Source organism: Mytilus edulis, chromosome 9, assembly GCF_963676685.1.
Source record: "Mytilus edulis chromosome 9, xbMytEdul2.2, whole genome shotgun sequence".
NCBI classification, from domain to species: Eukaryota; Metazoa; Mollusca; class Bivalvia; order Mytilida; family Mytilidae; genus Mytilus; species Mytilus edulis.
The window spans coordinates 7923158-7940914 of NC_092352.1; the positions used below are offsets into that span (position 1 = coordinate 7923158).

Here is a 17757-nt window from a genome sequence, read left to right on the forward strand (position 1 = left end):
TTAATAAAATGCCTGTCTCAAGTCAGGAATATTATGACAGTTGTTATCCATTTGTTTGATGTACTTGTTCTAAGGATATAGCCATTAGACTACGGACTTTCCGTTTTTAATACTCTTTGAAGTTCGGTATTGTTGTTATTTTACATTTTCTTAATGTTGAATAAACCATTTTTATAATGTGCGATACTAAAATTTATCCAACAGTTGCACATTTTGACAATTACTGCCTTTTTGGTGATGCATTTAGTGAGCATCCTGATGTTATGCTAGTATCGATGACAAATAAGCAGAAAGGAAATGTTTTTTGTCAATTTCATTTTAACTACAAATATCAACTGATATTGGTCTATCTTGCAGCACACAATTAACTTACACATTTTACATTTGTATGACAAAAATAAGTATCAGTATATACAAGACTTTTCAATATGTGTCATTCATTATTTTCAAAATTACATATATCCATGCCTTCAATTGATTTACCTATTAGTAAAGATACGAAAGATATATCTTGCATAATGCCATTAACTGTGTGGTTATGTATTCATTCGTTTGAAGTGGTTGAGCTTTTGATTTTACAATTTACTTAAGGACTTTCGTTTTGAACCTTCCTCGTAGTTCGTTATTCATTTTATTTTACTTTACACAATGTTATCATATCAAACGATATCATCAGAGCTGATATTTTTGTTTTCATATGACTTTCATATTTTGCTATACTATGTATTCAGGAAGAAGTCTTGAGAGGTCTGTAAGAAATACCTTTCATCTGTTTGTATATCATCTAATATTATCTTGTTTAGGTACCATGATGCAGCGTTCCCTTGTCCACTGTTATCATGCCAAATCCTTAATACAGACGGATCTTTAATTTTTCTTGGCACACTCATTACAAATTTTCTTATGCTTCCAACATCAAAATCCTTTTAAATGAGAAATAGATGTAAACATGTGCTTTGATTTTGAATTATTAAAAAAGTACAGTGACTCATTGTTTATTTTAGATTTCCTATTGTATTTGTAAAACAGATGATATATTTCCTTGTACTTTGCAAAACAATTTATTTTTGAATGGTTTCAGAAAAACCAATGCCTTAAAAATGTAATTGTTTAGGAATATTTGAAAATTATTTTTTCAATCCTAACTAATGGTCTGCTTCTAAAAGAAAAGTTATTTAGTTTTTCAGTTAATTTTTTCTCTTTAGAGATTTCTAAAGATTCTATGAACTTATTTGATTGCACATTCACCTCATTTAATTATTTCTTCAAATTGTTACATCCGTTGATTCTATACATTTTGTACCTCCATGGCTAACATATAACCGATGCATATCAATCGAAACAACACCTTAAATTGTCTACGTGATATAATGTTTTGGAATTTATCATTTCACTCTCCGCGATAGGATAAATAATAACCTGTATATGTAAAACAAATTCGTAAAAAGGGGGTTACGAAAAATAATGAATCCGAAATCAATTTACAATTAAAGATTCAAACGAACAAAGGGCATTTTTTGTTAGATCAGACTTAAGTAAAAGCAAAGTTGTTCTTCAACTTTGGTTTTCATGTGGTTTTCATTTTGTTATTCCTCGACGGACATCGAACAAGTTTGTGAAAAAGGTAACACTCGTCTATAGCAGACGAAATCAAGGTTGATAATTTTACAGAGTGTGATTTTCACTCTAACACTTCATCAAATGTCAGTACGCTGTTGTTTAATTATCATCAATACCTTATGGTTCAAGGGAGCGCTATGTTATAAGAAGGAAAATTAAAAAGAAAAGAAAGTCATAAATTAAGATATTTTGATAATAACGACAACAAAACGACGGAAATGATGTAGAAATAAGTATCGACAAATCCTCGGGCTCAGCGGGCGTATAGGGAAAACGGTACTATTTATTCATGTTATTCTGCATAGGCGACAATATTAACATTTTCTAAATTAACCACTTTTTAAGGTAAAAACCTGGATAAAACAGTTATATGTTGTGTTAGTTCTTTATTATTGTGTTTTAAAAATTAAAGCCAAATAGTATCATGACCAACTTCTAACGGAGCTTGTTTATGTTATCCATGCCCACCGTCATTTTGCACCAAATTTATGAAATTTTGCAAGTCTTTTCGAACAAATTCTCTACTTTTATTAAATTTTTAATTTATATTGTAAATATACACACTGCAGTTATTCATAGATAAATAAAAACTATATTGTAACCTTACATCCAATTACAGCGCTCCTAATTTGACTTCCTTCACCTGCCTTGGGTACACAAAAGGCCAACCTAATGCTGGGAAAATTTGATACTACCGTTTTCCCTTAATTAAAGACATGTTGCTAATACTATCATATGTAACTATGGGTTGGCTGGGATTATGAGGGTAAGTGAAAATAGAAAAATGCTGCATGTCCAATGAAATTATATATTAGTTAAAGAATAATATAAACAATTTGCATAAAGTGAAAAAAATTTTTTAAAGTACATACAAATAATGCAGATCAATTTAATAATATAAATAAAAGCCTTAAGGTTGCACTTTGTAAATACAGCTGTTGCTTAAAACACGCCTCTTTTGGTGAGAAATTGAATATTCATAGAAAATTTATTTTGTTTACATACTGGTTCCCAGTTATGCTCTCTGTGTTCCATATCGCAGATACAGAACTTGGGAATGTTACCAGTAAATAAACACGTGCATATTGTTTACATTGAAATCTGTGGTAACCTTTCATTCGAGGTAGGGGTAGTTAAGAAAATTAGTGTTAGTTTAAACTCTGAGAAGTTCAGGGCATATAAACGTTGAAAATATGCCGCACAGCCCCATATTTTGACCTTTGAAAACAATTGTGGTGCATATGAACTTTCAATTCTAGGATAAGATTTTTTTTCAAATTTTCATAGTAAAAGTGGTACAGTATTAGCCGTAAAAGGAGTTCCTGTGGGAAATTGCATTGTCAATATTTACAGAAATGCAACTTATAGTATTTTTTTAATTTTGAAAATTTCAAAAACTTAATCGATATACTAACATATCTAGATGTATTGGTTCAAAAATATGAAAAATTATACACAATTACAATAGTAGCTCATGATATGTTCCAAATCATAGGTATACAGTATTTCAGATCTCAAACCTTAAAGATAAAAATTGAGGAATAATGATACATGGACAAGACCAATACTCAAAAAGAATTAAACTAACTTGGTTAGTTCCGTCGTCTAAGATTCGAATTTCAGAAGAGACAGTTTTCCTGGTTTTTGGATCACCTTCAATTATGAGAAAATTAACATTGGACTTTGTTCCAGCATGCCTATGCAGACCTGTGTACACAGTTAGAATGTAGAGGTATTCATCATACGGTCCATTGTCAATAAGGTAAGATAAAGCCCACTGTATAAAAAATGAAAGACATTTTAAAATGTGAAATGCTGAAACTCCAACAAATCTCATAATATTTTATATACCTCTATTTAGTTATCGAAGGTACCAGGATTATAATTTGTAATACGCCAGACCTGCAAGACTCATTTGTGGTCTCAATCATTTCAAAGCAATTCTTCGTTTCTTTTTTCTTTTCTTTTTCATTGATCACAAATCGAGTATGTAGTTTTCTGAAGTTTGATATGTTGAATTAAGGTTTTGTATTTTGAGTGATGCTTGTATCCCGGAGAGGCTTTCTTTGTGTATATTTGAAATTGATTTGTCACGTCTTAATCGATTAACGATTTGAACATTTTTTAACTAGTTTTTTCCTGTTTCTCTTATTCTATTCGTGTTCGTTTATAGTTTTCGATAGTTTGTTTATAAGTTGTGCTGTTTCACCACTGCCGAAGGTGAGAGGAGGAGTAGGGTTTGTGCCTTCAAACATATATTTATTTATAATAATTTTTCCTTAAAAAAAATCAGATTCCAAATTGATTGAAAACAAATCTGTTTAAGAAGAAGACAAAAAAAATCTTAATGCACATTTTCCTCAAACTGAAGAAATTGATAGTATTGTAAAACCAAATTGAATTGTATGCGTCTTGCGCGAACAAAAAAAATATAACCCTCCTTAAGTTAAATGGTTGCTACCTTAATCACGCCACAGTCTTGACGCGTCTACCCCAAGACAAAAGTGTGTAGATCAGTGGTTGTCGTTTGTTAATGTCTGTCATATTTTTTTGTAAATTGTTTTGTTATAAAATATTCCGTTAGGTTTTTCGTTTGAAATGATTTAAATTGAGGTGTCGATTATATGATATGAGTTGTCTCATTGTGGAAGCCGTTAAGTGCTCTATAATTGCGTACATCCACTTCATTTGATCTCAAGTGAAGTCATATACAACATCTCTTTATATTCATTCTATCGTTTATAATTTATAATTTCTTCTTTGTACCTCATTAAAACATAAATTAAGTGTTGGTTTGAACGTTTTCAATGGTGGTAAATCAAACAAATCGCTTCAAATGCAACTATTTTTATTTAGTGTTATTTTTGTTCATTAACGTAAACCATTAAGTTTGCTATACATTTACATGGGGTATCGATAATTGTTATCAAAGACAACAGGATATATTTTTTTCAGATATTTCCTTCATTTCTACTAAGCTTATTCCTTTGACAAAGTTCAGAATTATGTGCAAATGTGATTAATCAATTTCTTATAATTTTAGAAATTCAACCAAAAAGTTCTGTAAACATCAGTTAAAACTTAAAATAAAATACCCTCAAATGATCTGTTCTGTCTTGCCGAAATGCCCATACACAAATCAAAAGGTAAATTATAACTAGAGATACTACAGTTGCAAACACTGCCGCATTATTTTTCAGATCAAATTTGTTGAATACACTACCAAAGTCAATGGTGTTTGGTGGAACGTAAAATGTTGTGGCGAAACTGTTTCCTGGTGGATTTAAGCATTCACATACCGTCTCGTTAATTGTCGACGATGACGAAACCTGAAATAAAAATCAAATTGTTTATTAAATTGAAAACATGCAAATTAGCGCAGGTTATAATTGAACGATGATTAAGCTACCAACATAGGAACGGTATAACAGCTAATTTCTATTTGTATCATGTAATGTACTTCGCTTCTCATATAACCAATCTTTGGATCTGTACTATTTTTAACAATAAAGGCATGTTTAATACTTGTAAATAAGTTATCTAGTATGAAAATGACGTGGATGTTAACTGCTATACCGTAGGGCCCTTATCAACATTGAGGGGAAAAAAAATTTTGTCAACTTATATCTGTAAATATATATATTACATGAATTAAGGGCGTCCATTAAAAAAAATGTAAAACAATTCACACTAGGAAAACAACGGTCTAATAAATGACAAAAAAAATGTATAAATATAGGAAGATGTGGTATGAGTGCCAATGGACAAATCTCCATACAAATATATAACAATTTACAAAAGTAAACCATTATAGGTCGATGTTCGGCCTTCAACACGTAGTCTTGGCTCACACCAAGAATAGATTGTAAACACAAACATCAACCGCCGCCATTGCATAAAGGTTTCTGACTTAAGACGGGGATATAGAGCATATGGAGGAGTTAAACACGCCTTTGACTGCTTAATCACTCTACTCACCTAGAATGGTAATGTAACAGCATTATTATTAATTGTGTTTTGGACTGGTATTTCAGAAAAACAGCATGTTTATGACCAATTTTATATTTATTGTACGTTTATTTATAAATTCTGAAAATCGAAATTAAAAGTTTAATCTCAAGAATATAAAACAGATTAATCCCCCTGTTTAATGGCGTATCCAAATGTAAGACACTTTGTCAATAGTTGTCTTTATAATATCGAAAAGGTTTTTGTGCCTTCAACTTTGTATTTGACAGATTTTTGATGGTTTATTCAATGAATATGGCATAATGTATTAATTTTTCAATACCGTATATTAACCTCCTCTAAAGATATAGCGTGTTCTCTTTTGTATTGTTTCATTGATTTTCTAATGACAAAAATAATATACATTATAACATACTGTGCATGACGATTTATCCCACTTCTCATTAGTAGTATCCCATACCCTACAGCCTGTTGTGGCGCCAGTGATTTCATATTCTACAATGGTTGTTGATAAAGATCGTCGTTTCCGTAATGATGTATTTGTCGATAAGGCCTCTAAAAACATAGAAATATAATTCATAAAATCACAAACTAAGAATATCAAATAGTATCCAGTTGTCGTGAAGTGTTTACCTTTCAATGCACTTGGTAGTTTGTGGTTGCTGTTACTTCGCTCGATGTATTAAAAAAGCCATAATTTGAACAGTAACTCTAAGAGTTTACCACCTAGTTCAACCTTCGGTTTTCTGATATATTTTATAGCCGGTTTGATGTCAGTTTTGTGGGTCTTGATTTTAGTTGTCTCCATATGATAGGCCAATGTTATCTTGTTGATTTATGTCTACCCGATTGCTTCTATGGACTTTCATTTAATGTTTGTCCTTCCTTAATTGTTTGAATATGAAATTGAAACATTAAATTGAACGCATTCATACCTAAATATACAAGAACTCCAATATAGACATTTGCGGGTTCTGTGTAAAGTCCACCTCCTACTGTGATTTTTATTTCGTCACTTGTCAACCAGTCACCTTGATCTATCTGTTTTATCCAATCATATGTGTCGTCTGTTGGTGGATGCTTTCTCCGAACATAAACAGTGTGATTCAGGTGATTCACGGCATTCATGATGCTAAATATCAGGTTGTCTGAAGATGTTTTCCAGTACATTTTGTACAGCAACATCTGTGATGTCCCTTCACTTTGATCGATTGGAATTGCGATTTGTATAGATTTCCTTGATAATAATTCATCATTATTTTGCAGCTTCATTTTAGATAGTATTGCAGCATTAGTTATGTTATCATTACCCACTGATACAGTTACGGTTTTAGATGTTATGTATTTTGATTCACTATCCCAGGAAAATGGCGTATGATCATATAATGTTACCTATGAAGAAAAATTAATCATTTACTATGCAATTAAAAGTAATATACAAATCTTTAACAAAAATGATACACATTTATATTTAAGTAAATGAAAAAATTGTATGACAAGAATAGTATATCTAATTTGATAAGTAGGCACAGAAATTAACTCTGGACTCTTTTTAACGCAAAAAACCTCCACGTGATCATAGTCCACTTTATTGTATAACCCCTCCATCAAAATGTTCGAGTACGGAGTCAATGAGCATATTTCAAAAGTGTAATGACGAAATGTAAGATATTATTTTCCAAAATGTGAATCGTAACAAATGTAGGTTTTACTGATTAATAGTATAATTGAAGCAATGTCGATTACAGCTTGAACGTTTGTTTTCCCGATGGATAAAGGTCTTTGAATAAACTGTGTTTTTGTTTTTAATGAATTATGTAGAAAATTTCGTTTGAATTGATTTACATCTGTCAATTTGGGGTCTTTTACAACTGACTTTGCGGTATGGGCTTTCCTCATTGTTATAAGATATATGATAACCTATCGTTTTCAATAATTGTGTAATTTTGTCTCATTGTCAATTATACCATATCTTCTTTTTTATCATATCATTTTGATTTTTTTCATTGAAATCAGTAAGTCCTTTCTCTTTTAGATTTATTCTCATCAAGGCGGATGATAACATTATTGAATTGTCGACATTTTACATCTGGCAGATTCTACAAAATTTTTAAATATTTCAAATATACCTGATAATTGTTACGTGCAAAACAGGAGACTTGCTCTGTCAATGCTCATGGAGTTTGTTGGAGATTCATGCATCAGGTAATAGTTTTTACCTTGATTTGATTCTTCCTTCTCAATTTACCAAATTTGAATTCTGTCGTTTTTAAATAAAATGAGATTGATAAGTACCTGTATATTCTGTTCATCCGTTGACGTGGACGTCGATTCAACAAAGTCTAATTCTACATTGTTATGATGAAATCCATGCTGAATTAAATCACCAATAAGCTTCTTGTCCTCAGTAGAATTAATATGACCACTTTGGGTGTATACAGGCATTTGTTTACGATAGTTCAACATTTGTAATATCTTTCCCAAATGTGAAATACTGTTTAACAACACCGTGATCTCGTTCCTAACCTGAAAATTTCCAATGAAGAGAAATCAGTTTGTTTTATATCATGTTGAAATCATACAATTGTTTTGCATATTTACTATAGCCGTGAATGGAGGTCATCATAGTTTGATGATAATTCATAATTTACACGTTATGTTTCCACGTTCTTTGCCGTTAGTCGATTAAATATTTCTGAGATTATGACCAACTTCCTCTCTTTTCCTTAAATATAAAAAAATTATAGGATATACATCGTTTTACTTTAGACATGTATATTACAATAATAAATGTTGAAAAAAATTATTGACAATGTTTACTAACATATAGTTAAGAAATACTTTTGAACATACTACATCATTTTTTATTTCAACATCCAGTTCATTCTTCATAGCATTTTGTGAAGCAATGAATGCTCTTTCCGCAGCAGTCAGATCGGCATCATTCGGTTCAGTAAATTCTTGTCTGCTAGAGATGTCTGACATTATTGAATAGATGTCTAACTGGCTTGGTGTTTCCACTGACATCTTAGGTAATATGGCCTCCAATGCATTGTTCAGTACTCTTAAACTGGCTATAATAGAATGTGACATATGCGTTCAAACGTAATGTGAATTTAGCCAATTACAATAGAGCAAATTCAGATATATAAAACCATAAGTTTAACTTATTAACTGATAACGAATATATCGAAGCAAACATTGGCACTCCACCTGCTTTATTTTAGATAGAGAACAATTAAATCAAATATCGAACTTAAAATGTACATAACTAGAAAAATTGACATCCGTAACTTATTTTATTTCTGATAAACTCATCATAGATACAAGGATTAAAATTTTATATTTACGCCAGACACGCGTTTCGTCTACAAAAGACTCATCAGTGACGCTCGAATTAAAAAATGTTTATAAGTCCAAATAAAGTACGAAGTTGAAGAGCATTGAGGACCAAAAATTTCTATACAGTTAAGGTCATCTATTCCTGAGGTAGAAAACAAGTCATTCGTGTTTGAAATGAAATTAATGTCTCCGGTTGTGATATGGCCTCCAATGCATTGTTCAGTACTCTTAAACTGGCTATAATAGAATGTGACATATGCGTTCAAACGTAATGTGAATTTAGCCAATTACAATAGAGCAAATTCAGATATAAAACCATAAGTTTAACTTATTAACTGATAACGAATATATCGAAGCAAACATTGGCACTCCACCTGCTTCATTTTTAATATAGAGAACAATTAAATCAAATATCGAACTTAAAATGTACATAACTAGAAAAATTGACATCCGTAACTTATTTTATTTCTGATAAACTCATCATAGATACAAGGATTAAAATTTTATATTTACGCCAGACACGCGTTTCGTCTACAAAAGACTCATCAGTGACGCTCGAATTAAAAAATGTTTATAAGTCCAAATAAAGTACGAAGTTGAAGAGCATTGAGGACCAAAAATTTCTATACAGTTAAGGTCATCTATTCCTGAGGTAGAAAACAAGTCATCCGTAACTTATTTTATTTCTGATAAACTCATCATAGATACAAGGATTAAAATTTTATATTTACGCCAGACACGCGTTTCGTCTACAAAAGACTCATCAGTGACGCTCGAATTAAAAAATGTTTATAAGTCCAAATAAAGTACGAAGTTGAAGAGCATTGAGGACCAAAAATTTCTATACAGTTAAGGTCATCTATTCCTGAGGTAGAAAACAAGTCATCCGTAACTTATTTTATTTCTGATAAACTCATCATAGATACAAGGATTAAAATTTTATATTTACGCCAGACACGCGTTTCGTCTACAAAAGACTCATCAGTGACGCTCGAATTAAAAAATGTTTATAAGTCCAAATAAAGTACGAAGTTGAAGAGCATTGAGGACCAAAAATTTCTATACAGTTAAGGTCATCTATTCCTGAGGTAGAAAACAAGTCATTCGTGTTTGAAATGAAATTAATGTCTCCGGTTGTGAGAATTGTAATATTGAGACTAAATCGTTCTTGAAACTGCCGTTTTTCTTAAACTAATTTAAAAATGTCCTGTTCAAAAACATTTGATAAAACTTTCATTGAACGGTTGACATCTTTAACATAATTCCAAAGTCATTATCTATATGCAGCAATTTGTTGTTTTATTAAGCTTTTTCAAGCTTCATCAATAAAGTATTATACATAATGTTTAAAGATAATGTAGTCTTATATTGGATACTGGTTTTTAAATTTAATAACACTGATATATCACCTTCACAAGTAGTAATATAGTCCTCATATTTGGGATAAGTCTCATTGTTAGCTAGCAGCACCAGCTTTTCCAAAAGGACCAGATTGCCGTTGAACGCATTTGACTGAAAATATAAAACGTACTTGTCAAATGCACTGTATATCGTTAAAATGATAGTATGTCTCTTTGCTTTCATTTACTAGTATTTCGTGTGATGTTCATGATTTTTTAAATTTCGCCGAAGAAGATAAAAGTCAATCATTAGTATCCTAATGTTTTATCCTTCAATGAACATTTCAATTTATATATATAAGTAGTGTTGCTCATTATTGAATATTATTGGAACATCAAACACCTCTATCACCTATACATATAGCCTGAAATAACTTACCGCAGTTTCATTACTAGCAAAGTTCTTGTTATCAAGTACAGTACCAATACTGTGAGCAACTTGGTCTAAATTCACAGTAGATGTGCCATCAACAGATTCAGAGACATTACTTAATATGTTAGAGAAGTTCATCAGTTGCTGAAAGAAAATATCAATTTTTTGCTATATTGGGTGTCAGTTTCAGTTGAATGTAATATATGTGTACAACATATTCATAGTATTCAACGAAATAAAGACTGTAATATGAGACAAATTGTATACACGAATAGAGTATAGAAATAAGTAAAAGTTCTTGGGTCACTGTCTCAATAAAAAATGTAAACCGGGAAATTGTCGAACCGTCTTTATTTCGCGATTCATTTACACAATCTACATTCGCACCGTTTTGAATGTGCGATTTCCCTGTGACCTATATAATATTTTCAACTAATATTTAGAAAGTGAACAGCTTTACATTTTTCATGAATCAAGTGATAAAATAAATAAGAAATATTTGTTTTCTGTTCATTAATGTTAAAGTAGATGAACTGTTGTGTCACGTTCTCGTCACGTTTTCTCCTAAAAATATATAGGAAGTACACCACTAATTTATGGTCCCATTGCTTTCTATGTTAAATTCCTCAATTTCAAACAGGCACACCTCTTTCATTTTAAGTTCAAATAAAGTGGCAATCATTGCATGTCAAAGCAACACTTTATGGTGTCTTCTACTGAAAAAGTCAACATACCTTTGATGGCATATAAGAAATAACTGGTTCCCGGAACTTCGGATGTACCAAAACAGGTACTTCAGATCTGATAAACAGACCAAATGTACCCTCTTTTTAAAATTTGGTGCAGATTTTTTAATATTTAAAATTAAAAGTCCAAAAGTGTTCTACAATGATCACCAGTTCTTCAGCTTTCATTTGATGCAAAAAAAATACCTAAATATCCTACATAGTTTGAAAGTTACACTCATGCGTAGGAACTATTTTGTGTTAAATATGTACTACTTTCTGGTATGTGCTTTCTGGCCGCGAAAATAGCGAAAATAAATTGCCGCGAAGTTTTCCTATTGTATAATCCACAGGTATTTTTTCATCAATAGTACACTGTTATTTTCACAAATGAAACTGCTTAAAGATTTAATACAAGTGGATCTGCGAGAAGTATTTGAATGATAATGAACGCGTGGATGTTATTATAATATGTATTTTTATGTTACCTGTATGATTTCAATTTGTGCTGAATCTTCTTCATAGTCAGGATTTAGGTACATTTCCCATAATTCATCAAACGTTTGTATAATTTGAGAACCATTGGCACTTGTTTCAATACCTATATTCACCCATTCAGCTGGACCAGTATCAACAACAGTGGCATTCAAAGTCTTGGAAGAAAGAAAATATTGATTACCAAATTAAAACCATCATCGATTTTTTTTTTATTGCATATGAAGATTAATCAGTTTTCGAGATACAAAAATTCCTTTAATATTCTAATCGACATCTGTAGAATGACAAGAGAGACATACAAGCATAATAAAACAACTCGGTACTGGAACAATGTTTACCTCTATGATAACGATACATAAGTATAACATATATACCTAACTTTAAGATCAATTCCAAAAGGGGAAGTCCATAAAACTGACAAAGTCAAACGTTATCAACAAAACGTGTTAAAACAATCTGTAAGATTCCTGACTAGGAACATGCATTTTGTAAAGGTATATAGAACAATTATTTTCATCCATCATTCAAAAACTGTGGAACAAACACCACAGACATACAGTACAACTGACAAACAAACATCCAAATTAATCAATCGAAGACGAAAACAAAATAAGTGTTGTAATATATAGTAAATCAACTTATTGTAGCTACTAGGCTTAAATTCGTGTACTCCAGACGCACATTTCGTCAGTGACGCTCGAATAAATAAAAATGTAAGAAGGCAAGTTTGACAAAGACGCCAACAATTTGTTTTTATATAGATGACAGTATATATCGTATATTGTATACTCTTCCTCGTTAAAGTTGAAATTTAGTAAAACATAAATACATGAGTAAACAAAATTGATACAACCCTGGGAAACCTATATCGTCTGAATCTCACCCTACATGGACCTGCATCAGTAAAGCGGATTATCAAAAAACCGACAGCGACATACATGACAACTAAGTCAGGTTAAAAGTCTTACGACCAAACGATACTTAATTAATGGCACAAAGACAAACAAAAGAAAACTGTAGAAGAGGAACGAACGATACCAGAGGGACAGTCAGACTTAAAGATCGAAAATAAACTTACAACATCATGGCTAAAAATGAAAAAGACACACAAACAAATAATAGTACATATGATACACCATAGAAAACTAAAGTTTCAGCAACACGAACCTAACCAAAACTTAGGGGTGGTCTCAGGTGCTCAGGTGCTGAAGGGTATGCAGATCCTGCTTCACATGTAGCACAAGTCGTATTGCTCGTGTTATTACAAAACCGGTAAATAGTCTGATTTGGTAGGTCGCATTCATAAAAAGGGAAGGTGATTGTATGTGAGACGTTAGGAACATATCCGATATCATCTGTGAAACGGTTATTTCATAATGGTTAACCAACTCGTGATGGCGTCCGTAAAATATACGAAGGGATGATTTCAATTCACCATTTGGAACTCTTGCTTTAATGTAAGTAGCAACCCTCTATCAAGTAAATCATGATAGGAAATACAAGCACGGGATAATCGTATCAATTGGGGATATATACTCCGTATGCAGGCGCTGCTGGAATATTGTTATTTAAAAATAGAAAGTTCACAATATGGAAGCTGGAATCATCTCTTTTGTCGTAAAATTTTGTTTTCAACCGACCTTCATTTTCAATTTCTAGATGTTAGTCAAGATATTTGACCGACTTAACTGTATCTGCAAACAATTTAAACAAAGAATACATTACTCCAGCACCTGGAATACCATCTTGTGTTGTCTAAGATAAATGATCGAGAAAAACAACATACGTACAAGCAAAGCAATGAAAAAAATGATTTAGTATAACAAGCTGATGATTTTGTTGACCAGATACACTTTTTGTCTACCCATGACTCATAAGCGACGCTTCAATCAAAACAGTTAGAAAGCAAAATTGACAAACTCAAAAAATGATTGTGCAAAATCTGGCAATTAATGCGTGTGCTATAGAACAATAGTACTCCGTGTGAACTAGACATTTTATGACCGGATGATTATCAAAAATTGTATCAATGATATTTCATGTCAGCACGCGAGTACTGGCTCATCACAGATATCAGGCTTATAATTATGCATGCACGATTTGTCTAACTCGCCAGTGACGCTCAGACATAAAAAGTTCGTAACCCTGATTGAAGAGTATAGAACACAAAATAATGTCGTATCAAATAAGGCCAACTGAAACAAAGCCCTCGCTGAATCTTTTCATTGTTCCACTGATCGGCTTAAAACAGGAATCAAAGAAAACACCCAAAAAATTCTTTCACGAAACATGTTTTAAAATGTGTCTGTTTTAAAACAATTTAAATTTCCACTCTACATGTATCATTTTTGAGTTGTGAAGTGGCTTCTAAAACCAAATATTAAAAAATCAATTATATTATCGTACCAAATCCTTGATAGGTGTTGCAGCTACTTCTGTATTCAAAGCCACCTGTTTGATGTTTCCAATCTCCCAGTAATACTCAATGTTATCAGACGAAGACTTGAGATAGTGTGACACACTGATTTCATCATCACTTATATAATCGGGTAGTATCTGAAACATACGTAATTTTAAAACATGGCAATAATTGTAAGCAACAAATTGAATGCAACACTGTTTGTAATTTGAAACATTGTTTAAGTAGCAAATACGAAAAAAATAAAATTTAGTATGTACAACAAGTGCAATTTTCAAATATGCTTTTTAAACATCAAGTATTACTGGGAGATTGGAAACATCAAATATTCTTATTTATTTAAATATCAATTTGCATATCTTTTATTTGAAACAAGCTTCTTTAAAATAGATTCTTTTTATTTTCTTATGCATATACATTTTATATTGATTTTTCATTATTTTGATGGAGTTATTGAGTCAATTTGTCGGGTTACAGTAGATACTATCGTCAAATTATAAATCTACGTATCACCACATGGTTATTTTGACATTCAAGTCTAGATATAATATACATACCGGACCCACGTTTATTGTACATTCTGCATAGTCAATAAATATATCGTAGATGTGTGCCTTTATTGTAACATTGTAATCGTCTACTTCTAAACCAGGGTTAATTCTTATAAAGTTACTTTCTTCAGCTGAAATGAAAGAATGTATATCTATACATGCAACACCATAATATATAATCACATTATTTTCCAAACTCCTTATGCAACAATAATATTGGCGATACTAATTATACTGCACCCTATTTCTACAATTAATATCTAATTGAGATCCCTGAGTTATTTTACCTCGATTTATGTATATATATGCAGAAACCATGTCAGAAGTTTTGCTTTTTATAATTAGCGTGTCACATTTTTATTGATTTGATTAAGTGCTGGACTGGTGTAAAGTTTTCAATTCGAACTAATGTCCCTCTTATTATTTTGTGTTTTGTTGTATTGCTGTCTCTTTGACATATACCTTTATTAATTGTGACAACAAATGTGGTCCTTGATAAATCTATATTTTTTTCAAAATTGCTTGGTTGATTTCATGTATATTGAACAGACAGAATTAACATTGAAAGGGGTGACGTGTAGTTACTCAGGACTATTATCTAGCTTTCAGTAGAAACTCACCTGAATTCTCTTTGGAAAAAAATATTGGCTAGTTTTCAGTTACTTGATGTATAAGGCAGTGACATAATCTATATTTTAATTATTTGTAAAAGAAAACAAATTGCACTTACATCCGTAATATAGTAGAGTTTCTTTTCCTTGTGATGTCAGCTGTACTATTCTAAAGTTTAACTGTTCTTTCCAGTCAAAATTAGAGTCGGTAGAACTTCTGTAACCTTCGTCATTCCATCCATCAGTACTTACTTTCGTTTCTCCTAAATCAAGAAGAGGATAAAACGATATTTAATTTAAGCAGTAGTTTTAAAAACGCCTTTATCCAAGACATTTTTTAAAAGTCGCTAAGTTGCAATATGAAGCAACTGTTTGTGTAATTAACTTTTAAATGTATACATGATACTAAGTGGTGTTCTTGATAATATAATAATTTATTTTGCAAAAAATATTTGTATCAATTGAGCAACAAGTGTGAAATACGTGCTATAATCAATTAACAGAAGGAGTGGTTTTATTGTCGAAATGATCTTTATATTAATTCTTCATGTATCAATATGTTCTGAGTGTTCTTGCATTTATTTGAAATGTATTCCTGTCACATAAAGTTGTCATTCCAGCCTTACCTTTAACATTGACATATAAGGCACAAGGAGGTTTTTCTAGCCATTTAACAAGGTTCAACTCATCATATTTAAGATTACCAGTTAAAAGTCAGAAATATGCAGTTGTTATCAAATTATATAGTTCTGTTTGTGCTTTTATAGCAGGTTTCTGTTATTTTGTTTTTTATGCCCCATTTATTATACCCCATTTATGGGCATCATGTTTTCTTGTCTGTCCGTCCGTCCGTTCGTTCGTCTGTTCGTCATTCCGTCCGTCTGTCCCGCTTCAGGTTAAAGTTTTTGGCCGAAATAGTTTTTGATGGATTTGAAGTCAAATATACTTGAAACTTAGTACATATATTTCCCATGATATGATCTTTCACATTTTGATACCAATTTCTACCACATTTTCACGGTCCATTGAACATAGAAAATGATAGTGTGGATTGGAATCCGTCGCTATATTTGATGTGTTTCCCTCGGTGTTTGCTTTGTCACCCTGATTTGTTTTCGTTTTATCGCTTTATGAACAGCGGTATACTTCTGTTGCTTTTATTAATTTTTGGATTGTCTTACCCCAATCTGCATCCAATACTTCACATGATCCGCCATAAGGTAGTATGTTGGTCGTGATTACCCAAACACTGGTACTAATCGCTCCTGACGCTAGCTTCATAAAAGCCTCTATAAGGTACCCTGTACTCTCGTTAAACACATTTGCTTTTATAACGAATTCGTTCGTATTCAACTCTGAAAATATTTGAAAAAACTTACTATAACCATATCTCTACTGGTGTAATGCGGGACATCCTTACGTGACTGCGCTCAGTAAGGCAAAAGTAAGATATCCTGTTTATTTTGTTGTTGTCCTTTACAACGTTATTATAAATTTCTGTACTTTTTCCTTAAGTGATTGTCCACTAATCAAATTAGTAAATTTTGCATCGACACATGGGCATTTACCTATCCCCGCTTAAGAACTCTTGTAATATGTCACGTTATAATGCTTTTGTTTTATAGGGGAATATGGTTTTGATTAAAACTCTTAGTATTATTGATGATCGATCTAAAATAGTCTTGTTTAATATATTTTTAAGTAATCAAGTTGATTCCAAGATAGGATTATTGTATAAACACGATTTCCTCTAATTGTTTGAGATTGGAATATAATTTATACTTTATCATATGTTTAGTAGTAAATACAGTAGTTTTGCATATGTGGCATACCCTTTATCACACCCCTACCCTTTATCGCATACCCTGTATCACACCCCTACTTTTTTTTTTTTTTTTTTTTTTTACATAAAGTCAGTTTTGGTTTGTTTTTTTTGCTTAAGAAAAATTTTCCTCAAAATAGGTAAATTTTTTGAATGACGTCATTGTTTGGTATGTGACGTCACGAGCGTCGAGTTTTTATATTGTATGTGACGTCACGAACGTCAAGTTTTTTGGCACATTAAATGCAACTATGAAAAATACAAAACACACAAATTAATACAATAATAAACAAAATATTTTTAAAACAACAGCACGCAAATTGTAAGGTAACCCAGGTGCTTCGGATAAGTAATTGAGCAGTTCTTTTAAGGCCTTTGAAACAAGACAAAAGTAGAACTGAATGTAACCAAGTGCTATGGATCAGAA

General features: G+C 31.6%; 1 protein-coding gene across 1 annotated transcript in view; it reads right to left on the reverse strand.

Annotated features, from left to right (window-relative positions):
- Nucleotides 1-17757, reverse strand: part of LOC139489422 (uncharacterized) — a 35406-nt gene that overhangs the window by 7547 nt on the left and 10102 nt on the right. The window contains exons 7-20 of the mRNA XM_071275742.1: nucleotides 16690-16863; nucleotides 15628-15771; nucleotides 14904-15028; nucleotides 14334-14483; nucleotides 11918-12082; nucleotides 10711-10848; nucleotides 10341-10443; nucleotides 8443-8663; nucleotides 7885-8115; nucleotides 6525-6981; nucleotides 6005-6144; nucleotides 4716-4949; nucleotides 3209-3397; nucleotides 763-923 (exon numbers count right to left, since the gene is read on the reverse strand). Coding sequence (XP_071131843.1) covers nucleotides 763-923; nucleotides 3209-3397; nucleotides 4716-4949; nucleotides 6005-6144; nucleotides 6525-6981; nucleotides 7885-8115; nucleotides 8443-8663; nucleotides 10341-10443; nucleotides 10711-10848; nucleotides 11918-12082; nucleotides 14334-14483; nucleotides 14904-15028; nucleotides 15628-15771; nucleotides 16690-16863 — 2632 coding nt within the window. The remainder of the gene's footprint in view (nucleotides 1-762; nucleotides 924-3208; nucleotides 3398-4715; nucleotides 4950-6004; nucleotides 6145-6524; nucleotides 6982-7884; nucleotides 8116-8442; nucleotides 8664-10340; nucleotides 10444-10710; nucleotides 10849-11917; nucleotides 12083-14333; nucleotides 14484-14903; nucleotides 15029-15627; nucleotides 15772-16689; nucleotides 16864-17757) is intronic.